The 22,229-nt window shown below is 36.9% G+C and overlaps 1 protein-coding gene across 4 annotated transcripts in view; it reads left to right on the top strand.

Moving 5' to 3' along the window:
• LOC125455296 (spermatogenesis-associated protein 7-like) overlaps positions 1-21,324 on the top strand; it is a 103,417-nt gene extending 82,093 nt beyond the window's left edge. For 3 of the 4 annotated variants that reach the window (XM_048537039.2, XM_048537042.2, XM_048537043.2), the window contains 7 exons: positions 730-1,199; positions 4,457-4,517; positions 6,092-6,198; positions 7,683-7,736; positions 8,170-8,247; positions 11,691-11,748; positions 17,147-21,324. In XM_048537039.2, the coding sequence (XP_048392996.1) occupies positions 730-1,199; positions 4,457-4,517; positions 6,092-6,198; positions 7,683-7,736; positions 8,170-8,247; positions 11,691-11,748; positions 17,147-17,737 (1,419 nt within the window). In that variant the 3' untranslated portion in view covers positions 17,738-21,324. The remainder of the gene's footprint in view (positions 1-729; positions 1,200-4,456; positions 4,518-6,091; positions 6,199-7,682; positions 7,737-8,169; positions 8,248-11,690; positions 11,749-17,146) is intronic. The other variant, XM_048537041.2, reaches the window with a different exon arrangement.
• The last annotated feature ends 905 nt before the right edge of the window (positions 21,325-22,229 follow it).

The following is a 22,229-nucleotide window of genomic DNA, read 5'->3' as shown; positions in this document are numbered from 1 at the left end:
ACCTTACTGAAGTTCCCTATAGATCCCATCCACCACTCTGCCCTTGTCAGTCCTCTTTATTACTTCCTTATGTTTGAGTTAGCTATGATGCTGATGCGTATTGCCTACATCTGCTAAAAAAAATTGATAAACATCTTAGTTGAAATTTTTCTTAATACTTCAGATATGAGTGTTGTCTCTACCTCTTTCCACCATATCGTACATAGTATTGACCTTGTTTAATTTAAAACTGTTGAGATAGCACAAGGTTTAAATCATCTGGCATTAACTATATGTTCATTTCATGATTAAAGCTTTTTCCTTGTAAGGTTTTGAATCAATGTCAGTGGATATAAAGTTTTATATACCCACAGTGCTCTCTGGTTAAATATGATCAATGTTTCATGTAAGCTTTAGCGCCTAATGAATGAGTAATTTAAGTAGTTACTACCCAAGTATAACTGGTTGATTTGCTTTGCCATTTTTGAGGTGCAGGCATCTGAAAACATTATCCTACAATCCTCTTCAATCAACAAACTTATATTTGCAGGTTACCATTTTGAATGGATGGTTTTTAGGTGCTCTCTCTTGAAGTTGTACGTCTTCTAAGGGAAAACTGTATATGAGAAGTTATATTGTATAAAATCTCCTTATCATGAATTGGTAAATAGTTTCTAGTACAATGACTTGTTCCAATGCTTTAAAAATAACATTTTCACATACTTATTGCATTTTCATTTTGGTTAACAGAATCCTTCCATACTAGAACACAATGAGGATCCCAGAGAGCTAGCAAATGGTTCCATGACCCCTGAGCAAACTTGTGTCACTCCCAAAGGGAATTTTTCAGTGTTGACTTCCACTGCTGATATTAATAATGAAACAACTCAGAAAAGCTTCAGTCGGTGGTATTCAGATGTGAGCTCCAGAATTTCTGTGTCTCCCAGGCAATGTTGTAGATCTTTCCACAGTTCATCATCTAGCTTTGCAAATAGCCAGCATTACAAATCATTTCAGGATGCACGCCAGAAGACATATAGTGGTGACATTTTGGAGAAACATGCCCATTGTTTTACCAGTGGGCAACAATTCACACCTCGCATTCTAAAGAAAGATGCACAGTCTTCCTTGGCCCGTTACCGGTATTATACTCCTGTGAAGAAGAAAAAACTCTCAAAAAAGAAATGCATGACGCAGGAAACACAGACTGATTTCACGAGGTACTTTGAATTGCTAGAATATATTTTTTGTCTTGTGTTTCCAGAATTAATTCTACATAGAATATCAATGACGTTATCTGCCCAAATTTTCGTTATATTAGTAATATACTGATATAGATGAAGTAACTTCTCTTGAGAGAAGTACTTTCAGCCAAAGTTTACCTTTAAATAGAACAAATAAAAATCGAAAAGCAATTTGCTCTGTATTGAAGTATAGGTTTGGATTTTCGGTAAGTGGCAATCGTGTATTTTTGCCACTCTACTCCTAAATAAGAGTGACACATTTCTGACTGGAAATTCTAGCCACGTCTCATAGAGTCATTCAGCACGAAACAGACCCTTTGGTCCAACTCGTCCATGCCGAACAGGTTCCTCAAACTGAACTAACCTCATTTGTCTGCATAAAAAGCGAAAGAACTACGGATGCTGTAAATCAGGAACAAAAACAGAACTCGCTGGAAAAGCTGAGCGGGTCTGTCAGTGTCTGTGAAGAAAAAATCAGAGTTAACGTTTCAGGTCTGGTGACCCAGTTCTGAGGAAGGATTACAGGGACCTGAAACGTTAACTCTGATATTTTTTTCTTCTCAAATGCTGCCAGACCTGCTGAGCTTTTCCAGTAATTTGTTTTTGTTCCTCATTTGCCTGCATTTAGTCCATATCCCTGTAAACCTTTCCTGTTCATGGATCCGTCTAAATGATGTTTAAATATTCTAATTGTACTCTCCTTGACCACTTCCTCTGACAGTTCATTCCATACTTGCACCACCCTCTGTGTGAAAAAGTTGCCCCTCAGATCCCTTTTAAATCTTTCCTGTCTCACCTTAAACCTATGCCCTCTAGTTTTGGCCTCCCTTACCCTGTGGAAAAGACTTTAGCTCCCTGCCCCATCTGTACCTCTTGTGATTTTACAAACCTCTATCACCTTCTACGCCCCAGGGAAAAATGTCCTGTAAGAAATGTCAAGCCATACCTTTATTCTGGCAGGTCCTTCATTGTGAAGAACACTCGTGGAGAGACAAGTGAAGCTCCCTTTTTCACAGCAATCAATTACAGTAATCCATGATATAGAGGTTCAGCATCACAGACAGCCAATTTTACAAGTTTTTAGAATCATAGTATCCCTACGGTGTGGAAATCGAACATTCGGCCCAACAAATCCACACTGACCCGCTGAAGAGCATCCCACCCGGAACCATCCCCCACCCCTTCCCTGTAACCCTGCATTTCACTTAGCTAACACACCGAACCTACACATCATTTTCCTGGGTAGCTCCATCGGAGCCTGCTATGCTCAGATTTCCGCAAGGGCCCTATGCAAAGCTCCTGTCTACCCTGCAGAAATGCCTGTAGCCTTTGGAAAATCCGGCCACAGTTGATCATCAGAATGCGTGAAGAGCAGTACCCTTCAGTATAAACTCAAATGCAATTTTACAGCCATGAAGAATTGAGAGAAATATCATAAATTCATATCAATTTTGTTTTTAACAATACTTTGATTGACTAACTCCAAAAATCTTTAAATTCAGTACTCAATCACTTTATATTCAGATTAGTGGAAAAACTTTCAGAAATGTTCTAACTGAATTTATGAAGCTCATTGTGCATATCTAATTACCCTGGTTTTAGTTCTAAACAATTTTCTTACTTTTTGATTTTAAATGAATTATGTATTGGCTTGATTAGAATTATATTTCAGCTTTAATTACTCCTTTTATAAATTATTTGCAACGCAGGTCAAATGACCTAATAGATCCATGCCTTTGCTTGTGTTCCAAACGAGGATCATTCCATGCTTTGTCATCCAACCACATTATTATATCCTTATATTGTTTTTCTCCTCTGTATGCTTACTCCAACTTTGCCTAAAATATAAAAATTGAAAGAACTGCAGATGCTGTAAATCAGAAACAAAAACAGAAGTTGCTAGAAAAGCTCAGCTTTTTGAAGCAAAAAGTCAAAGTTAACATTTCCGTTCCGGTGACCCTTTCTCAGACCCCTCCCTGGCATCAGTCAAGACCCATCCCACTGGTGCTTGAGTTTTGAAACCTGAAGCTCAAGCTTGTGCAGCCAGTGATTCTTGATCATGAGAAGTAACCAGGACTCCCCAAATGCCACAGGGTGAGCATTCCCCTTGGCCAAACTGTCTTGCCATGCCTTGACCTTAAAGGTTTGAGTTACTCACTTTAACTTTAGTTAGCTTTATTTGATTGAACACACTTTAACCTTATTCTTGTGCAATTAACTATATAAACTGGAGATTAAAGTAGTAATTTTTCACCTTCATTCACAAATCAGCACAATCTCTGTGCCTATACATTCTTACTTTACTGTACTAGTTTAGAAATTTACATTTTCCAAAATTACTGGAATCCCTACAGTGTTGAAACCGGCTCTTTGGCCTAACAAGTCCATACCAATTCTCAGTGCATTGCACCCAGGCCATTCTCCCTATAACCACCTAATCTACACATCCCTGAACACTACAGGCAATTTAGATTGGTCAATCCACCTACCTTGCACATCTTTGGACAGTAGGAGGAAACCGGAGCACCCGGAGGAAACCCACGCAGACACGTGGAGAATGTGCAAACTCCACACAGACAGTTGCCCGAAGGTGGAATTGTACCTTGGTCCCTGGCTCTGTGAGGCAGCAGTACTAACCACTGAGCCACCATGTCACCCAGAGTTGAAACACAGTCCCCAGCAGCCACTGCTGGACAACCAACCAACTCACGAGTTCCCTATGTTGGAACTTTTTTTTACCGAACTCAGCTGTACAGCCCAGAACGCATGTTCTCTTTTAGATCTGAATCTTCTTGTCCTTGGAAGGTAATAGCATGTCACCCATCTCACCAAACTAACCCTCTTCAGTTGCTGCCTAAAAACTTGTTGAACTTTACTGAAATTACCAATCAGCAACAATCTTGAATTATTAGAGAGTTTAAGATATAGGATTATGCCCACAGGTAATCTGAAACAAGTCTGTAAATGTAGCTTCAGTTTGGAACATGTTGGTTAGTGACAATGATTTTAAGATCTTAATTCCAGAGATTAACTGGAGAGTTTTAATTCATTGTGCCAAACTATTGTGTACATTCTAGAAAATATATAGCATTGTAAGAATTATGCATATTTTAAAGTGTAAATTAAGGACCACTTTGTTCCTTTTCTTAGAAACAGAATACTGAAAGGCCATTATGTTCTTCAAGCAGTTAAATTAAAACTGTAGTTCATAAAGGTATATTCATGATTTATAGCTCTGAAGATGTCCCTTTACTGAAGAACAAGAAGGATCGTTCACACTTTACTTCATCACAGGTTAGATGATAATTCACTTCTACTGGAGGCAATCTTAAATAGAATGCTAAATGATTAACCTTTGCATTGCTCTAATTAAGTTCAATTAAATTGAATATTCCTTACACAAAATATAATTCAGATTCTGTGATAAAGTTCTTCATACAACTGTATCCTTTTGAAAAATTTAGCTTTAGAAATTGTGATGTAAATTGTATTGTTTATAAGTTCTGTAAATTTTCATGAACATCCCCTGGTTGTAGAACATAACACATGGTTGCTGAAGCCGAAGCACTCACGATCACGTTCAGACGTAAACTCAGGATGGATAATCCTTCGTGGTCACCTCTGTGGTCCCTTTATCATCACAGATGGCAATTTTGATGAGCGTCATGTATTACCAAAAAACATAACAGGTTATAATAAAAAGTGAGAGCTCCAACATCATCCTGGCTTTATTGCTGAAGAATCCAGAATTATTCATGTCTGTAGTCAAGCTGTTCCTGTACAGCTACAACATGATGTTTACCCAATCTCTCCTCTTCAGTGGTTTAATATTGCTAAACTTCCTGTCAAATCTTGCAGTTACTAGAGTATGCTAGCCACTAAAAGTTCTGCAACAAATCATTCATCTCCTGATGTCCATTAACCTTATCACCATCTACAAGAGAAAGTCAGGAGCATGGTGAAATATTATCCACTTTCCTGGATGGATGCAGGCATAACAATGCTAAAAACACTGGGTATTATCCAGGGCAAAGTAGTTACGTTGATTTGGAACTCGTCCATCAGTTTAGCCAACAACTTCTTCCACCATCAGCCCCATTGTCGTTGTGACAACTATGTACAGAATACACCACAGCAACTCATTTTGGTTTTCTCAACTCTTTCTAAGTCCACAATCTCCATAACTTTGAAGGATAAGGGCAAAAGCACCATCAGTCCGAAGTTCCCCTCAATTACCATCTTGACTTGGAAATATAATGCCATTACTTAATTGTCATTCGGTTTCTGTACTTAGTAGATGAATTATCTACATCTCATGAACTGTGATAACTGGAGAAGAAGGCTCAACATTTTTCCAAGCGTAACTTAGAATGAATTTTCAAAAATGTTGACCTTCCAAGTATTGCCAATATCTGCAGAATGGATTTTAATTTTTTATTATAATAATTGTAATGATTATATTATATAATTATTATGTTATAATTATTTCTAATTGTAATAATTAGTATGTAATATTGAGATAACAAAGTGTGGAGCTGGATGAACACAGCAGGCTAAGCAGCATGTTAGGAGCACAAAAGCTGATGTTTCGGGCCTAGACTCATAAGCCCAAAACGTCAGCTTTTGTGCTCCTAAGCTGCTGCTTGGCCTGCTGTGTTCATCCAGCTCCACACTTTGTTATCTTGGATTATCCAGCATCTGCAGTTCCCATTATCTCTCATCACAGTTTGTAATATTGATGTATGTTAGTTGTAAATTCATTGAGTACTGACCAATAAGAATAGTAGGTGACATTTAAAATATCATGTATTGAGTAGAATGATAAGATGTATCACTTTTTTTTCTGATGGGCTGTTTATAATGAATAGATTTGCTCTGATGATGAGCGAGAGGTCAGGGATGTTTCATCTTTCAATTTCCATTGCAATGAGCCACTAGAAAATTTTGAACACCCTTATGATTACTGTGTACAAAGGTATGTATACAAATAAAAATCTAAATATCTGTAGCATACTAAGGTCTTGTACGTAACTTGTACTTTTCTGATTCTTCCCTCTTTTATTATGGCTAGACTAGTATATTTAGCCTTTTTTTGTCCTCTTTCTTTTTCTCTTAATTTGTCTATTTCTCTTTTAATTTTCTGTGTATCTTCATAGTCTTCAAAATAAGTGTTATTATTTGTGCCACTCACCAGATATTTGCAGAAAGTAGATCTTTTGCCTAGAGTTCACACAGCAGCATTTTGGGTCATCAGTTATGTACTAGTTTCAAAGAGAATGGTGTAAAAAAAAAGAGATCTTCATAAAACTATATTCAGGTTATACCTGGAATGCTGTAAACCATTTTGGTCCTCTTGTCTAAGGAAAGATATACTGGCATTGAAGGCACTCCAGAGAAGGTTGACTAGATTGATTCCAGGCATGGAGGGATTTTCGTATGAGGGGAGGTTGAGTAGGTTGGAATCATACTCACTGGAGTTTAGAAGCATGAGAGGAGACCATATTGAAGTATATGAGTTTCTTGGGGAGCTGGTCAGCCTAAATACAGAGAGGTTGTTTCCCCTTGAGGTAGCGTCTAGATCCAGACAACATAATCTCAAAGTAAAGGACTGCGTCTTTCAGACAGACGAGGAGAATATTTTTCTCTCAGAGCGGGGAGTCATTACTGCATAGGGCTGTTAAGATTGTATTTATTCAAGACTGCAATGGATTGATTTTTAATTGATCTGCAACTCAAGTACTATAGGGAAACGGCAGTTAAATAGAGTTGTGGTTTATTGAATCAGCTGTAATCTCATTGAATTCAATAGACTAAATAGCCTACATCAGATCCTATATTTATGGATTTATGGATTTTTTTATCAAATTCTGAATTATAGAACAATACAGCGCAGAACAGGCCCTTTGGCCCTCGATGTTGCACTGACCTGTGAACTCATATATGGCAAATAAATCTCCAGCAATAATTATGAAAACAAATTTCAGTTTTCTGATACAATTGGTAATATTTCCAAGTAGTGGTCGCTATGCTGTTTTAATTTATATGTATGCAAAGGCAAATGTTGCAGGATTTTGTTTAGTATAATGTATGAAACTCCAGTGTTTGAATTTGACCTATTTTCATTGATAATTGAATGCACAAGAACAAAATACAAAATAAAAATGTGTCATTTCTATTCAGCATAATCAGAAGGATTGTTCCTAGGAATCCAGTAAAGTACAATGGTGGATATTACTGCTCAGGTGAAAGTAGATGTCCAGAATATTAAGTACTTTAAACCTTGCAAGAGTGTTTTTTCAAAATAAATGTGTTAAATAAGAACTGATGGTGATAGAATGAAGAAATTTTACAAGCAGCTACAACTCAAAACATTTCAAGAAAAGGTTAATTTGACTTTAATATCCATTGTCTATATTGTAACCACAAAAATGATCTTCTATTTAAACCAATTATTTTCAGGTTATCTTCATCAAATAGAATCAAGTCATCAATAATGCAGAAAGTTAAGGCTGAGTAAGTACACTGCTTTATTTCATTATGGCTGTTATTAATGGCAAAGTTATTCAAATTGGGAACTGTCAGACATCTTGAAGTCATTTAAATTTCTGTCTGTTATAGTCAGAGTTCTGTTTTTCTTTTATATTTGTCATTCTTACTATGTATGCTGCATGAATTACATTGTTTTCCTTTGGGTGGTACATTTTGACAATGTAAAGCTGTGTCAATTTTCTTGCGAAGCTAACAATTTATAGGTAATATTCTAAGAAAAATGTACCAAAAATCATAACCTCTGATCTTAGTACCTAGCCCTTGAATTTGAAGTCACACAAATTCTTGTAAGTTTGTCTGATGAGCAATTAACTCATTCCTCCAGTCTTCCAAGACTCAAAACACTAGAGCAGATTGTGCTTACAGGTTACTTACTACTATGTGCATTTCCTTGCAGAGAAGAGGAATTGAAGTATCTTGAGTTCATCTCTGATATTACCAGTGAAATATTGGCTCGAGGATTATTTTCAAACAGGTAAATCTGTCATCAGGTAGCTAGCCTGTAGGTTCACGCTTTACAATAAGAACTGTAGGTTCAAATAATTTTAAAGGTGAATTTGGGTACTTTGAAATTGATAGTGTAACTAAGTTGAAAGTTATTTTGAAGAAATTTGTATAAATGCACCATTTAATTTCCATAGAAAAGAAATAAGATATATCATGTGAAATGAATTAATTTGAAGCTGCTGTTTTTTATTTCATTCATGGAATTTGGGCTTCATTGGCTGGGCCAGCCTTTGTGACCAATCCCCAGTTGTCCTTGAGGTGAGCTACCTTCTTGAAAACTGCAGTTTACTCAATGAAGGTTCACTCCAGCAGCTGTTCAGGAAGGAGTTCCAGGCTTTTAACCCAGCAAAGCTGAAGGAACAGTGACGTGTTTCCATCAGAATGATGAGTGATTTGAAGAGGAATTTGTGAGTGGAGTTCCCATTTATCTGCAGTGCTAGCACTCCTAGATGGTACTAAACAGGGAAGGTGTTCACTAGGGAGCCTAAATGAGTTGTGTGGTGCATCTTGTGGATGGTACACACTGCTGCTTCTTTGTGTCGTGATGTAGGGAATGAATGCTTGTGGATGTAGTATGTATGAAATTGGCTGCTTTGTCATAGATGGCGCCAAGCTTCTCGAGTGCTGGTGGAGCTGCACTCATCCATATAACTGCACACATTTTCATCACACTCCTGATACATGCCTTGTAGATGGTGTACAGACTTTGGGGAGTCAGGAGATGAGTTATTCACCATAGTATCCCTAGCCTCAGACCTGTTCTTGTGGCCATTGTGTTTATATGGTGAGTTCAGTTGAGTTTCTGGTCAATGGTAACCCCCTAGGATGTTGATAGTCAAGAAGCTTGATACCATTTAAGACAAAGCAGCCCACTGGATTGGCACCACATCCATTAGGATCCACTATCCACCATATCAGTACACATTGCTGCTACTATCTACAAGACTTGAGAAATTCACCAAAGATCCTTCGACAGCTTTGTCCAAACCCACAACTGCTTCAACCTAGAAGGACAAAGGCACATGTACATGAGAACACCACCTGTAATTTCCCCTCCCAACCATTCACTATCCTGACTTGGAAATATATTGTCATTGTTTCTTTGTCACTGGGTCAAAATGCTGGAATTCCCTCCCTAAGGGCATTGTGGGTCATCCTAAAACAGGTGGACTGCAACGGTTCAAGAAGGCAAATCACCACCACCTTTTCAAGGGCAGCTAGAGATGGGCAATAAACGCTGGCCAGCCAATGACACCCATGTCCCACAAGTGAATAAATTTTAAGAAAAGTTGTCAGGGCCAGCATTTGTTGCCTCAGCTTAATTGCTCTTGAATTTGATAGCCTGCTATGCAGTCAACAGTCAGTCACATTGCTGTGGATATAGAGTCACTTGTAGGCCAAACCGTTTAAGAAGGGATGATTTTTCTCCCCAAAGGGCACTAGTGATCTAGATTGATTTTTAAAACAATTGATACTTTAATGGTTACTGTTGCTGATACTTGCTTACAGTTCCAGATTTGATGTGAATATTAGTCCAAAGATACACCCACTGCACCACCAACTCCTTTTCCCTGGGTAAATGAAGGTCACAGTTATTCTGCATGTATCAATATACCTCAAATTGAATGAAAAGAGAGGTGAGTGCAATGGCATCCTTGACATTCAGTTGACAGAATCAAGATAATAAAGCACACCAACTACCGAGCACTTCGTCACTATGGATTTAACTGACAGCTAAATTGTATAATGTACAGTTTTGGTGCTGTGTTAGAAAAGACATCAATACCTATAAGGGTGGTCTAACACCAATTAAGTAGCTCTGTCATATCTACCTTGAAGAAACACTTAACAGTTCTCAGGACTTATACTTTCAATAAAATGCAACCGGAACATCTGAATGAAGTATTGAAGTTATTCCAGGGAATCAAGAAATTAAAGATGTACAATATTAACATAAGATCCAGAACATTAGTAAAGTGGATGCATAATCTCTTCATGCAGAGGTTGATAAATATATAAAATATCCCAAATGGAAAATAGTGGAAGGAAATGTTCCATTTTTTAAAATCAGGTTATCTGCAATAAGAGGAGATAACAAATATGTGACCTTTGGTAGTGAACTGAGTTACTCTGTTTTAGTTCTGTATAGTGTTTATTCTTAAATACGTTGGAAGATACAGGAATACAATCAGGTAATTCGTGTTTATCATTTCATAAATTGGAAGGCACATTACAGAGATGGGAAAAGAGGTTGAATTGTTGTGATGGTGGAGGACAAGGCTCTTCAAGTGACAGCAACCCCAGATTATTTCTCTTACTTATTTCTTCAGAAAAGCAGAGTGCTCCTTTGGGATTCACAACACTTGCCTTCGGAGACCTATTCTGTTCCATTATTAATGGAACAGAATAAAGTTTAAAACATCAAATGTGCTTCAATCTTTATCATAAACAGTGTTTAACTAATCTGTGTGTGTGCATAGCCATACAAAAGCCTGGAAGATACTGTACATGAGACGTATTATATGTGTGCAACTACACAAAAAAATTTAAAGTATGAAGCATTGGAAATACCGTTATACACAGCAGTAAAGTTTTACACGGAACATAATCATGAGACCGCAATTCCATTTCTAAAGAAATAAACTGAATAAGATAGGTACATTGGATACCTGGTGATGCAATTCTTTTAACTTAAAGCTAGCTGCATTGCCAAAGCCAATGTGGCACCAAGATAGTAGACACAAAAACTCATGCATTCCAGCATTTCTGGCATCTATCAAGTGCAATGTACTGCACTGTTGATCAATGAATGATCAGACTAATAACACATAGCTTTGCTTCAATAGCTTCCTTGTAAAATGTCTAATGTGTACATTGGAGAGGCAAAGGCCTTGTGATTTTCTTGCTAGACTATTAATTTGGAGACCCAGATAATATTCTGGTAATTGGGTTTGAATCCTGCCATGGCAGATGCTGGTATTTGAATTCAATGAAAATGTGAAATTAGGTGTTTAATGATGACCATGAAGCCATTGTCGACTGTCAGGAAACATCCATCTGGTTGGGAAGAAAACTATTTGTCATTACATGGTCTGTCTGTGACTCCAGACCCACAACAATGTGGTTGATCGTCACCTACCGTCTGGGCAATTAAGGATGGCCTAGCCAGCAACACCCACTTCCCATAATTGAATAAAGAAAAAAATTCAGCATTGATATTAAAACAGTTAGGAAAGTAATAAATGTTTTTTACCTACTTCAGCTAGTGTAATATTTTTAAACAAAAATCCAATGCTGAAATCGGTCATTATAATCTTTTAACCTAAAATGTTGTAAACAAAGTTCAAACTGATTTTCGGGTTGAAAAAGCACAGAATGGTGTTAACAAGGATATTTTCATCATTCGTTCAGTGTTTTGGAAAGAATATTTGAACGGCGCATAGAAGAAAATAGACATCGACTAAATGAAGTGAGTATATACCTCAGGTGTCAATATTTTTAAAACTCACAATAACGTTTTATCAAAGGGCAAAACATTTTTGGTCTCCATATGAAGGTTTATTCTTCCTTCTTCCTCTATAGCTATTAATATTAAGTCAATCCTAGCATATGAGGCCATTATTTAACTCTGTATTCAACAGAATAAACATTACTCACATGATCGGTGACAATTTGTCAGCAGGCTATTATGTTTTTATTGATACTCAGTCGCAAGTTAAAAAAGGGTGGGTAAAGTTGCCACAATCTTACCAAAACCTAGGCCTGCTCTGTCAGTAGAGAGAGACAACAGTGATATTTGAACCCGAATGTCACCACACCTCAGGCAAGGGGAGAGGTTGAGAAGGAGAATCCTTCATGGTAACCTCAGCCAGTGCAGGAATTGAACCCACATTGTTGGTGTAACTCTACATTGCAAACTAGCTGTCCAGCCAACTGAGTTAAACCAACAGTCAAGTACCTGCAGTTATCAAGCCTTTTTTCCATTTCGGCTTGATTTCTTTTATATTTTTCTCTGTTGACCTTCCAAGCTTATTGCCCAAACTCAAATTCTGCTGTTTGTATCCTAGCTTTTGCCAAATCATACACTTGCATCATCTCTTTGCTAATCTCCATTATCTTTCTTAACTAAGCATGTTGCCTTTAAAATCTCTGTACACTAAGTCTGTCTGCAGCCTCCCTTCTCCCTTCTCTGGAAGAATCTTTATAACCTCTGCACTTTTTTTTTATCCTTTTCCATCCACAATTTCCACCAATTTCAGATAGTGAGAACTGCTGATACTGGAGCCAAGGATAACACCGTGTCAGAAGAAGGGTCCCGACCCGAAACATCAGATTTCCTGCTCCTCTGATGCTGCCTGGGCTACTGTGTTCCTCCAGCTCTGCACTGTGTTACCTTTCACAAATTTGAGCAGTTTTCCTGTGAGCCCATGTGAATGGAATACTGTGCAATCAGCCATTATGGCATTATTCTGATCAACTGTTCAACTGCATAACAATAATCTTAGCTGTGAATCTTTATTCAGCAAGCTTCTACATTGCCAGATATTTATGGCATAGTAATATGTTTTGGACTGACAGAAAAGGTAGTTTTAGACTGTTGAAAATGTTGAAAAAATTTTGGTAACTATATTCACTGTTAGATGACTACCCAAATGTTGAGTCATTGAAGTCCAATTGATATAGATGTTTCTACAGGTCTAGCCACAGATGCATGTCTTAATTCTTCAAGCTCACTTAAAATTTCAATGCGCAATAACTAATTGCTTAATGTTTCAAATCTTAATTTAGATACCTTACACTAACTTTTTTTTTAAAGAGCAATTACATTACATTACAGAACATAACTGCTTTATAATTTATAACACCACATTCCAACAATTACTTATTTTGCTCAGTACCTTATTCTTCGTCCTTAACAGAAACATACTCTGGGGCTTGCAAAAACATATTTATGCAAAAGCTATGCTTTAACTGTAATCTCTCATTTAAAGGAAAAGTTCATTAGAAAAGAATAGGTTTATGATATGTGAACTGCCTGTAACTCTCATTATCAGTTATGGAAACTGTGAATGTCTGGGATGATGTTAGTTTTGCCTAAATTTAACAGTTAGGATACATTATTGTGGTCAATTTATTCCTCATTCCTTTGAAATTTGCCTTCCTTAAATTTTCAAGCCCTACTGTGTGATTCAGCTTGCACCCTTTCAAATATCGTATGAGCTGTGGTATATTTACTATTCCTAAGGCGTTTCATTACTGTCAGATAATGAATTAATTCTGTTTTATTAGCTACATCACTAAATCTAATATGGACTATGTGCTGAAGTGGAAAATTTAAAGTCTGACAAGGGACAGCAGCCCATTGGAGATTGTGAACCACATACACAATATGACAGAACTAAATGTAAACTGCCCAAACAATAGGAATTGCTCAGAATGGTATGAAATAAAATGTAGTAGAGTAGAAATTTAAGCCAACCCATTTTTAGCCCAGGGTCAGCATGCATCCAGGCAAAAGGGGCCAAAGATTGATAGAAATTGGTCCTGGTGTTATCTGAATAATTATGGCAAGATGTCATTACTAGATATGCTCCAAAAGTAACAAGTGATTAAGCAACAACAATAATTCTAGGCCACATGCTAGTCAGCAGTAGCCTTCAGTAGACATTGCCAGATGACACAAGGTGACCACAATGCCCATCTTCTAATATTTAGGCAGCACCTCGGGATCACTGATAACTTGCTTTGGTTCCTGTTCGATGAGTTTCAATAAATCCAGTGTGCATCTGCAAACTCTGCCACATGATGGACAGATGGTGGTTGGATGGTCAGGTAGTTATGTTTTTGGGTGTTTTCTGTACTTTCTCCAATGACTCAACTTCAACTTTGCACATTTCCTGAAATTCTCTCAATGTGATCAGTGCCTTTCCAAAGAAACCCTAACAAAAACAGAACATGCTGGAGAAGCTCAGCAGGTTTGGCTTGTGATCAGCAGTGTTCTGCAGGGATCTAATCTCGGTCCTCTTTTGTTTGTTATTTATATAAATGATTTGGATGAGAATATGGAAAGGTTGGTTAGTAAGTTTGCAGATGACACCAAAATTGTTGGCATTGTAGACAGTGAAGAAGGTTTTCTAAGATTACAAAGGGAACTTGATCAAATGGGTCAATGGGCTGGAAAATGACAGATGGAGTTCAATGTGGATAAATGTGTGGTAATGCATTTTAGTACAACAAACAAAGGTAGGGCATATACAGTTAATTGTAGGACCTTCGGTAATGTTGTGGAACAGAAGGATCTAGGAGTGCAGGCACATAATTCTTTAAAGTTTGCATCTCATTTAGACGAGGTGGTTAAGAAGGTGTTTGGCATGGTTACCTTCATTGCTCAGTGCTTTGAGTATCGGAGTTGGGATGTTATGTTGAGGTTGTATGGGTTATTGGCGAGGTCACATCTGGAATAGGAAGGATATTAATAAGTTGGAAAGGGTTCAGAAGAGATTTACCACAATGTTGCCGAGTATTGAAGATTTAAGTTATAAACAAAGGCTGGATAGGCTGGGACGTTTTTTCACTGGAGCATCAGAGGTTGAAATGTGACTAGAAAGAAGTTTTTAAAATAATGAAAGGTGTAGATAGAGTTGATTATAGTTGTCTTTTCCCTAACTTGAGGAATTTCAAGATTATGTGACATTTTTAAGGTGACAGGAGTGAGATTTAAAAAAGACGTAAGATGCAATTTTTTTACACAGAGGGTGGCTCACATGTGGAATGAACTCCCTAATGAAGTGGTGGTACAGTTGCAATGTTTAAGAGACATTTGGATGGATACATAAATAGGTAAGGTTTGGAGGGATATGGCCCAGGATCGAGCAGGTGGGACTAGTTTAGTTTGGGATTATATTCAGCATGGATGGATTGGACCAAAAGGTCTGTTTCCATGCTGTATAACTCTATGAATCTATCTGTGGAGAGAAAACAGAGTTAACATTTTGAGTGAAACTTCCTTCATTTTAGTTAATCACAAGTTAGGGACTTCCATGAGTTGCCAGGGAGGTTTGACCACTTCAAGTGTGCTTTGAGGATGTCCTTAAGTGCCACTGGCATACAACCTTTAGTTTTTTTTCCTTTGGTTATCTTTATTGACTTGAAAGAAATTCTGGAATTTGCATATTAATCAATCAAAACCTATATCTCCTATTCTAACTGATTAAAGATTTAACAGCCACCTTAGGTTTGTTCAATACATTTGCATCAGTTCTATAACTCTTTGATCTCACACATAAAAATTCTGTGTCTGATGCCAAATCTCTCTCACTAACCCCTGAAAAAGGAGCAAGGCTCCGAAAGCTTGTGTTTTCAAATAAACCTACTGGACTATAACCTAGTCTAATTTTTGACCTTGTCCACCCCAGTCCAACACCAGCACCTCCACATCATGGCTACCATTTACAGCAGAACATAAGGGAAGATGAGATCATTTCTTCACAATGTACAATTTACTTTAGTCGTACCTGTATTTTGCTTTTTTCTTCTCATGTACTGAACATTTGCATCAAATGAATGGTTCTGACAATGACATAACTCCAATTTCTAGTTCAAAATATTAAGGAAATTCAGATTTTAAGGCTAAGTTCAAACTTTCTCAATGTTCCAAGCTCATTCTATGAAATTTTTGAGGGAATGCAATTGCTCGTTTGCTAATGGAACCCAACCCTCATGCAAAATTTCATGAACTTAAGCCATTACTGAATGACTAAATTTACATCACATATTTTATACGTGTCAGGACTCAAAGATCATTTATCCAATGTTTTATGGCATTTTCTTTTACTTTTCCACATTGAAACCAACCTAGATTTTGGATATATGAATGTAAATTTATGGCATCGGAATTATTTTCATTAAAAAAAACTTTCACTGTTGAATTTTCATAATGATGTATGTTTGCAGTACTTCATAATGCCTCTTAATAACTGTCTTGAAGGCTTGCAAACAAATTGAAATTATCATTTTATTTTCTGAGCAGTAGTATCTTGTAATAGATCTTGTATCATGTAATAATCTAGAAATTATAATTGCTGGAATTAGTCAAAGAACATTTAACATACTTATTTTTATTCCTGTAACTGCTCAGTCAGTGGACTGTCTTTTGTGAAACCAGCAATGTCGGGGGAGGCAAGGCCAAAAAATTGGGAGGGGATGCATGTCTGCATGTCCCTCAACTTTCTGCTGCCCTAACATGCTGTTAGCAGCAGACAACATAAAGAATGGCATTCCTTCTTAATGACCAGTTGGTGGCCGATTAAGGACCTGTTCTGCCATTGCTGGTATTTTTGTTGCTGCTGGTAAGCGCTCTACCATATTTGTAAATTGCCTGTTAAAATCTGGTAGTCTGCCTGCAAGTTTAGGACTGGGACTGTTGCCTCCTAATTTGGCATTTTCTGGCTCAGAGAGAGATCCCCTTTGGCAATTGTTGCTCCCATGGTAATTACCACACATTGCACATCCTTGCTGAGACCTCATTATCTGAGCGCAGTGTCCTCCGACCCCATTTACCTCACTGCTCCTAATGATACAACTAAGACTGAGGAGCTGCGAGCCTTCTGATTCACTGGCAGCTCTTGGGGGTCAGGAATCTGGCAGCCACTCAGCTGAAAAATTGATATTAAATCTTACTGTCGCTGTCCAAACAGCTGAGGTAGGATTAGTACCAGCTTCAAGAATACAAATTGCTGGGGATTTTTTTTTTCAATCTCAGAGTTGTCCACCCCATAGAGCTGGTAACCTTATTTTGCCAAATTATACATATCTAAAACCTTTTCATTACTAAAATTGACAATGTACTTCTTTGTCTTAATTTGCAGCAGAAGTTACGTCATATGCTGGATGAGTTAAAAGAAGATTTGGGCTTTAAACCAGAAAAGGAATGGAGGACCAGTAGTTGTGAAACTATATTAACAAATACTAAAATGTTAGAATTTAAAAACCCTGATTCTTTGGAAAATCATCGGTTTTCCCATACTTCGAAGGAATATACTGGCAGTACTGCAAGCCTTTCAATTGACAATGAAAATGAAGGATCTTGGAATCATAGACTGTTTGGAAATTCTAGTGCAAGTATTTGTTATGACCATAACGTTGCTGGAACCACACATCCTGATGCTACTGGTGGAGAGCGTATCCAGGATATTCTGCACACAGAACAAGATCATTGCCTGTTTTCAAATAGTGAAGAAAACCCTGATCATTTTCAGTCTGTGGACCATCCATATGATCCCACTGATTCTGATTGCACTGATTCTGATCACACAACAGTACTGACAGACGTTGATAATCTTGTGGTGTCTCTTCATACTGTTGATGTTAAGGAAAACTGTGAACTTGAAGATGAACAGAGTAGATTTGCATCAAGTAAAGATCCAGAAAAAGCTTTCAATGATGGCATTAATTTGTAGTGCTTGCAGTTCTCTGCAATTAGACAACTAACAATCATGGATCATAACAAAATTCTAGATCTTTGTGATGCAAGCCTGTTCTTGTCACTGTGTTGGCTATTGACTACAACAAAGTTTGCACCAAAAACGTTTTTGGGTATTTTCCTGAACAATCTATGCTTCTCTGCACTGTGCATATTATGTGCTGCATTTTTGAGATCTAGTGTATATTTTACTACAGTTATGAAGGCAGTACACATTACTTTAACCTTGTGTAAATGAATCAAAAATCTAAGTTTATTATAAGTAACTACTGCATTACAAAAGATACCTCTCACATTTTCCTGAATCTTGCACAGGTCTATTTTATTTTTATTAGAGCTCTACAAATACTGTTTCTCTATAAGCAGGTGTCAAGAAGAGTGTGAAGGCCATTCATATTCGCCAACTCTGCTTTTGCAGACTTGCTGAAATCAGGAACTGGCATGTAAAAGCCCAGATGCAAACATAGATTGTCCTATTCTGCAATGCAGTATATTGGTATACTAATTAGATTTAACTTCAATACTTTATAATGAGGTAAGCCAGCAATTTTTTTTCTTTTCTCTTTCACGGGATGAGGGTGTTGCTGGCGAGGTAGCATTTAATTCCCATTCCTAATTTCCCAGAGGGCAGTTAAGAGTCAACCACATTGCTGCATTTCTGGAGGCACGTGTAGTCCTAGACCAGGTTAGGATTGCAGTTTCCTTCCCTAAAGGATATTAGTGAACCAGATGGGTTTTTCCAACATTCAACATGAATTCAGTCATCATTTTATTCTTAATTCCAGATATTTATTGAGTTCAAATTCCACCATCCGCCATTGCAGGATTTGAACCCGAGTCACCAGAACGTTATCTGTGTCTCTGGATTAACAGTCCAGCGATAATACCACTATGCCATTGCCTCCCCAATAAAATAAATTGTTACAAAATTATAGTGTGCACAATCCATCCAGTTATTTTATTCTTGCTGTTTCAGAGCAAGGGGATACATTTCATTGAATGCTCAAATAAGGGAGATAATCATACTGTAACTGGCATCCATTAATAATTTATTTTGCTGAATTTTTTTGATAAAGAATTGTTTTAAGCTATGTTAAGAACAAATACCATGTAGAGTTTCTTCTATGACAATATGAACACCACCTTTACCCCAATTAGAACAATGTGTCAAATTTTGGCCATCACACTTTAGAAAGGTTGGTAAGGCTTTGAAAGCATAGAGAAGAGATTTACTGGAAACATTGCAGAAATTACAATTATGTTGACAAATTGCCTTAAATCCGAGAAAGGAGAGAGTCAGTTTGATATAGATTACTAAATTCTGTCTGGTTTGGTTCTGGTACATGAGGACAAACTGTTGCCAGTAACTTAAGGATCAATTATGAAATGGACCAGATTTGAAGTATTAACAAAAGAATCAGAGACAAGGTAAGCATTTTCAATGTGCTGAGTACAGAAGTTATAATTTAGAATGCACTGTTTGAAAGGGACTTGATGCTGAGTCTGTAGCAAAATTCAAAGTGCATAGGATAAATACATGAGAAAGAAACACTGCAAGGATATGGGTAACGAGTAAGGATGAATTAGAATGTTCCTTGCGAGAACTGGCACGGACACAGTGGGCTGACTGGCCTCCTTCTGGACTATATCATTCCCTGATTTCATAAAAGTCATCCACAACGGGCAATTTTTCCATTGATGACAGCTGATCGAAGCTTACGATGGTGCAGAAGAGGAAATTCTACAGAGAACATTTACTTCAGGAGTTCTCAAAATCAAATTTGTGAATCAAAAGAAGAGTGGCAAGGGTGGCTAATCAGTGTTAATAAGTGTGCAAGCATTTAGTTGTATTTAGTTTTGATTATGCAGCAATTCAAAAGAATGTAATTCCCTGCTAATATTGTCCAAATTTAATACATTCCAATTTGCATACATTGTATGAGAAGAGCATTTTCTAATTTTTTGTACCAGTATGCAAATTTTGCATAGCATTCTCACATCATTTGTTAGCCATTGTAAGTTGAGCATATCAATGAAAACTATATACTGGTAAAATGAAAAATAACTTTCATCTAAGATAGTAAACCAATAATATTTTTAATGCTGATTGAGACATCTCCAGACCTTAACACAAAATATTAAGTCTATAAATGTGACTAACTGTTTCAATATTTTAATATTAAAATATTTGGGAAGTCCCAATCTAGTCTTTATTAAGAATGAATACCATTCAGAAAAGTGGTTATGATTCAACAAATAAATTGAAAATATCAGTCAAGAGAGGCTAATGTCAGACTTTGAACATTACTACAATGGTGTGTTAGATTTACTTGCCTGATTTCGTAATAAACAAATCTACTTTACTCAGCATTTGATTCTTGTACATCTGATCTGTTAAATTTAGATGAATTATCATGGCTTTTTTCCCTTTTCACACATTGAAAAATACATCCAAAGACATGACAATTTAATAAATATCCTTAAATATTTATGCCTAGTTATTGATAATGTTAATCTTGTTTCCATAATTTTGAAGTATGGATGATAGGTGAATTATTTTTATTATAATTTCTCCCTACAGTTATGATCTCAAAAGAAGTAAGTAGTCATTCCTCTTTTTAATTGCTATGAACTGTTCCTGAACACATTTACAACCAAAATAGTTCCTTTAAAATAAGTAATGATAAAGATCCCTTGGCAAAAGTATGACAGGAAATATACATCTCAAATAGAATAAACTTGATCGCCTGCATTTAAGTTTTGTGTGTCAACATATACAAATTTCATGTTATTGTTTAAAGTTTTTTGCAAGTGAAAATTTGCTGTTACTGCAACTATCATGAAAATACATGTGTGTACCTGGAATTCTTAAAAGAATTGTCTTGTATATATGATTCGCAATAACACTGATTTATTTTGTAAGTAAAATTCACCATATCTGCAAATCTTCAGTTTAGCCCCTTGAATACCAAATTGTGGTTTGTCTTTTTTATTAATTTTGACATATCCTGATTCTTCTTGGGTGTAACCTGTAAAGATAATTTCATTGATTTCCTGACCTATTGCTCATAAAGTCAGAGGTTTTGGTAGTAAGGAGAATGCACTCTCTCATGTGTTTTCTACCTTGAAAGTGAGCCCCTTCAAAGTTGTAACATGTTTATATCAGAATATGTTAGATTTTTAAAATTCTGTTTTTGCTGGTCACTGACATTGCGTCTTGTAGGAACAGCTAGTGGAGAACATAAATTATGGTCTAGCATGCCAAAGGCATTTGTGATGAAAGTGCGTAATTTGTGTATGTTAATTGCAGTTTTTGAATTTGGTTTCAAAATAGAGGCAGGTATAAAAGTCAGAAAATCTTTTCAGAATGGTGATCTAAACCTGCATTTGTTAGAAAGGTAATGACTACAGATCCCTATGAGGTTAAAGGTTTAATGTTGAGTTTGTGATAGCTAGGGAAAATATTTAAGGTCACTAGCAAGTTTTGAGAAGATTTGTAGCTCAGATTGAGGTTCTGGATGTGAGTTTGCTCACTGAGCCGGAAGGTTCGTTTTCAGACGTTTTGTCACCATTCTAGGTAACATCATCAGTGAGCCTCCGGTGAAGCGCTGGTGTTATGTCATGCTTTCTATTTATCTGTTTAGGTTTCCTTGGGTTGGTGATGTCGACAACGCAGGAAATGACATCACCAACCCAAGGAAACCTAAACAGATAAATAGAAAGCGTGACATAACACCAGCGCTTCGTCGGAGGCTCACTGATGATGTTACCTAGAATGGTGAGGAAACGTCTGAAAACTAACCTTCCAGCTCAGTGAGCAAACTCACATCCATGTAAGGTCACTTGCTTTGTTTTTAGTTAAAAAGAATCTAGGATAGAGCCAGCCTTTCAATTCAGCTCAGAAAATACCAGAGTTAAGCTCAGAACCAAGCTTAGTTTCTCTGTGCGAGGAGTACTGGGCAGTTTGGGGAACCACTTACCCCAGACAAGGGTTAATTTGTAAAGTTTCTGAACGAGAAGAGCTTGGCTAGAAATCTACAGATTTTTAGAACTGAGACGGTTTAGGTTCTCAGATTTCTGAAAAGTTCATGTTAGCAGACTTGCAAAGGTCTTGTCAGATTTTCACCACAGTCCATTTCAAAAAAACTATAATAAGTAAATAGAAACTTAGATTTGAGAAAGATATGTAGCTTTTTCTGAGTCTCTACATTGTATAGTGTTTGGAAACACATTTAAACTTTGTTTTGTGTGTTTTAAGATAATTTTAACTAACTTCTATATTTATATAGTTTTTTTTTGTCTTTTGTGTAATAAACTTCTGTGCTGCTGTTAAAGAATATCTGGAGCCTAGTGTGAATATTTTCAGTGACTAACCGCCATATTAATTAATTAAGCAAAAACAAAAGCTTTGATTAACCTTTATTTTGGGATCTGACTTAACCACTAGTACAATCAACCAGAGCCATAAC

Source organism: Stegostoma tigrinum, chromosome 10, assembly GCF_030684315.1.
Source record: "Stegostoma tigrinum isolate sSteTig4 chromosome 10, sSteTig4.hap1, whole genome shotgun sequence".
Taxonomy (NCBI): Eukaryota; Metazoa; Chordata; class Chondrichthyes; order Orectolobiformes; family Stegostomatidae; genus Stegostoma; species Stegostoma tigrinum.
The sequence above is the reverse complement of the archived record's forward strand: the minus strand, read 5'-3'. Positions and strand labels throughout refer to the sequence as shown.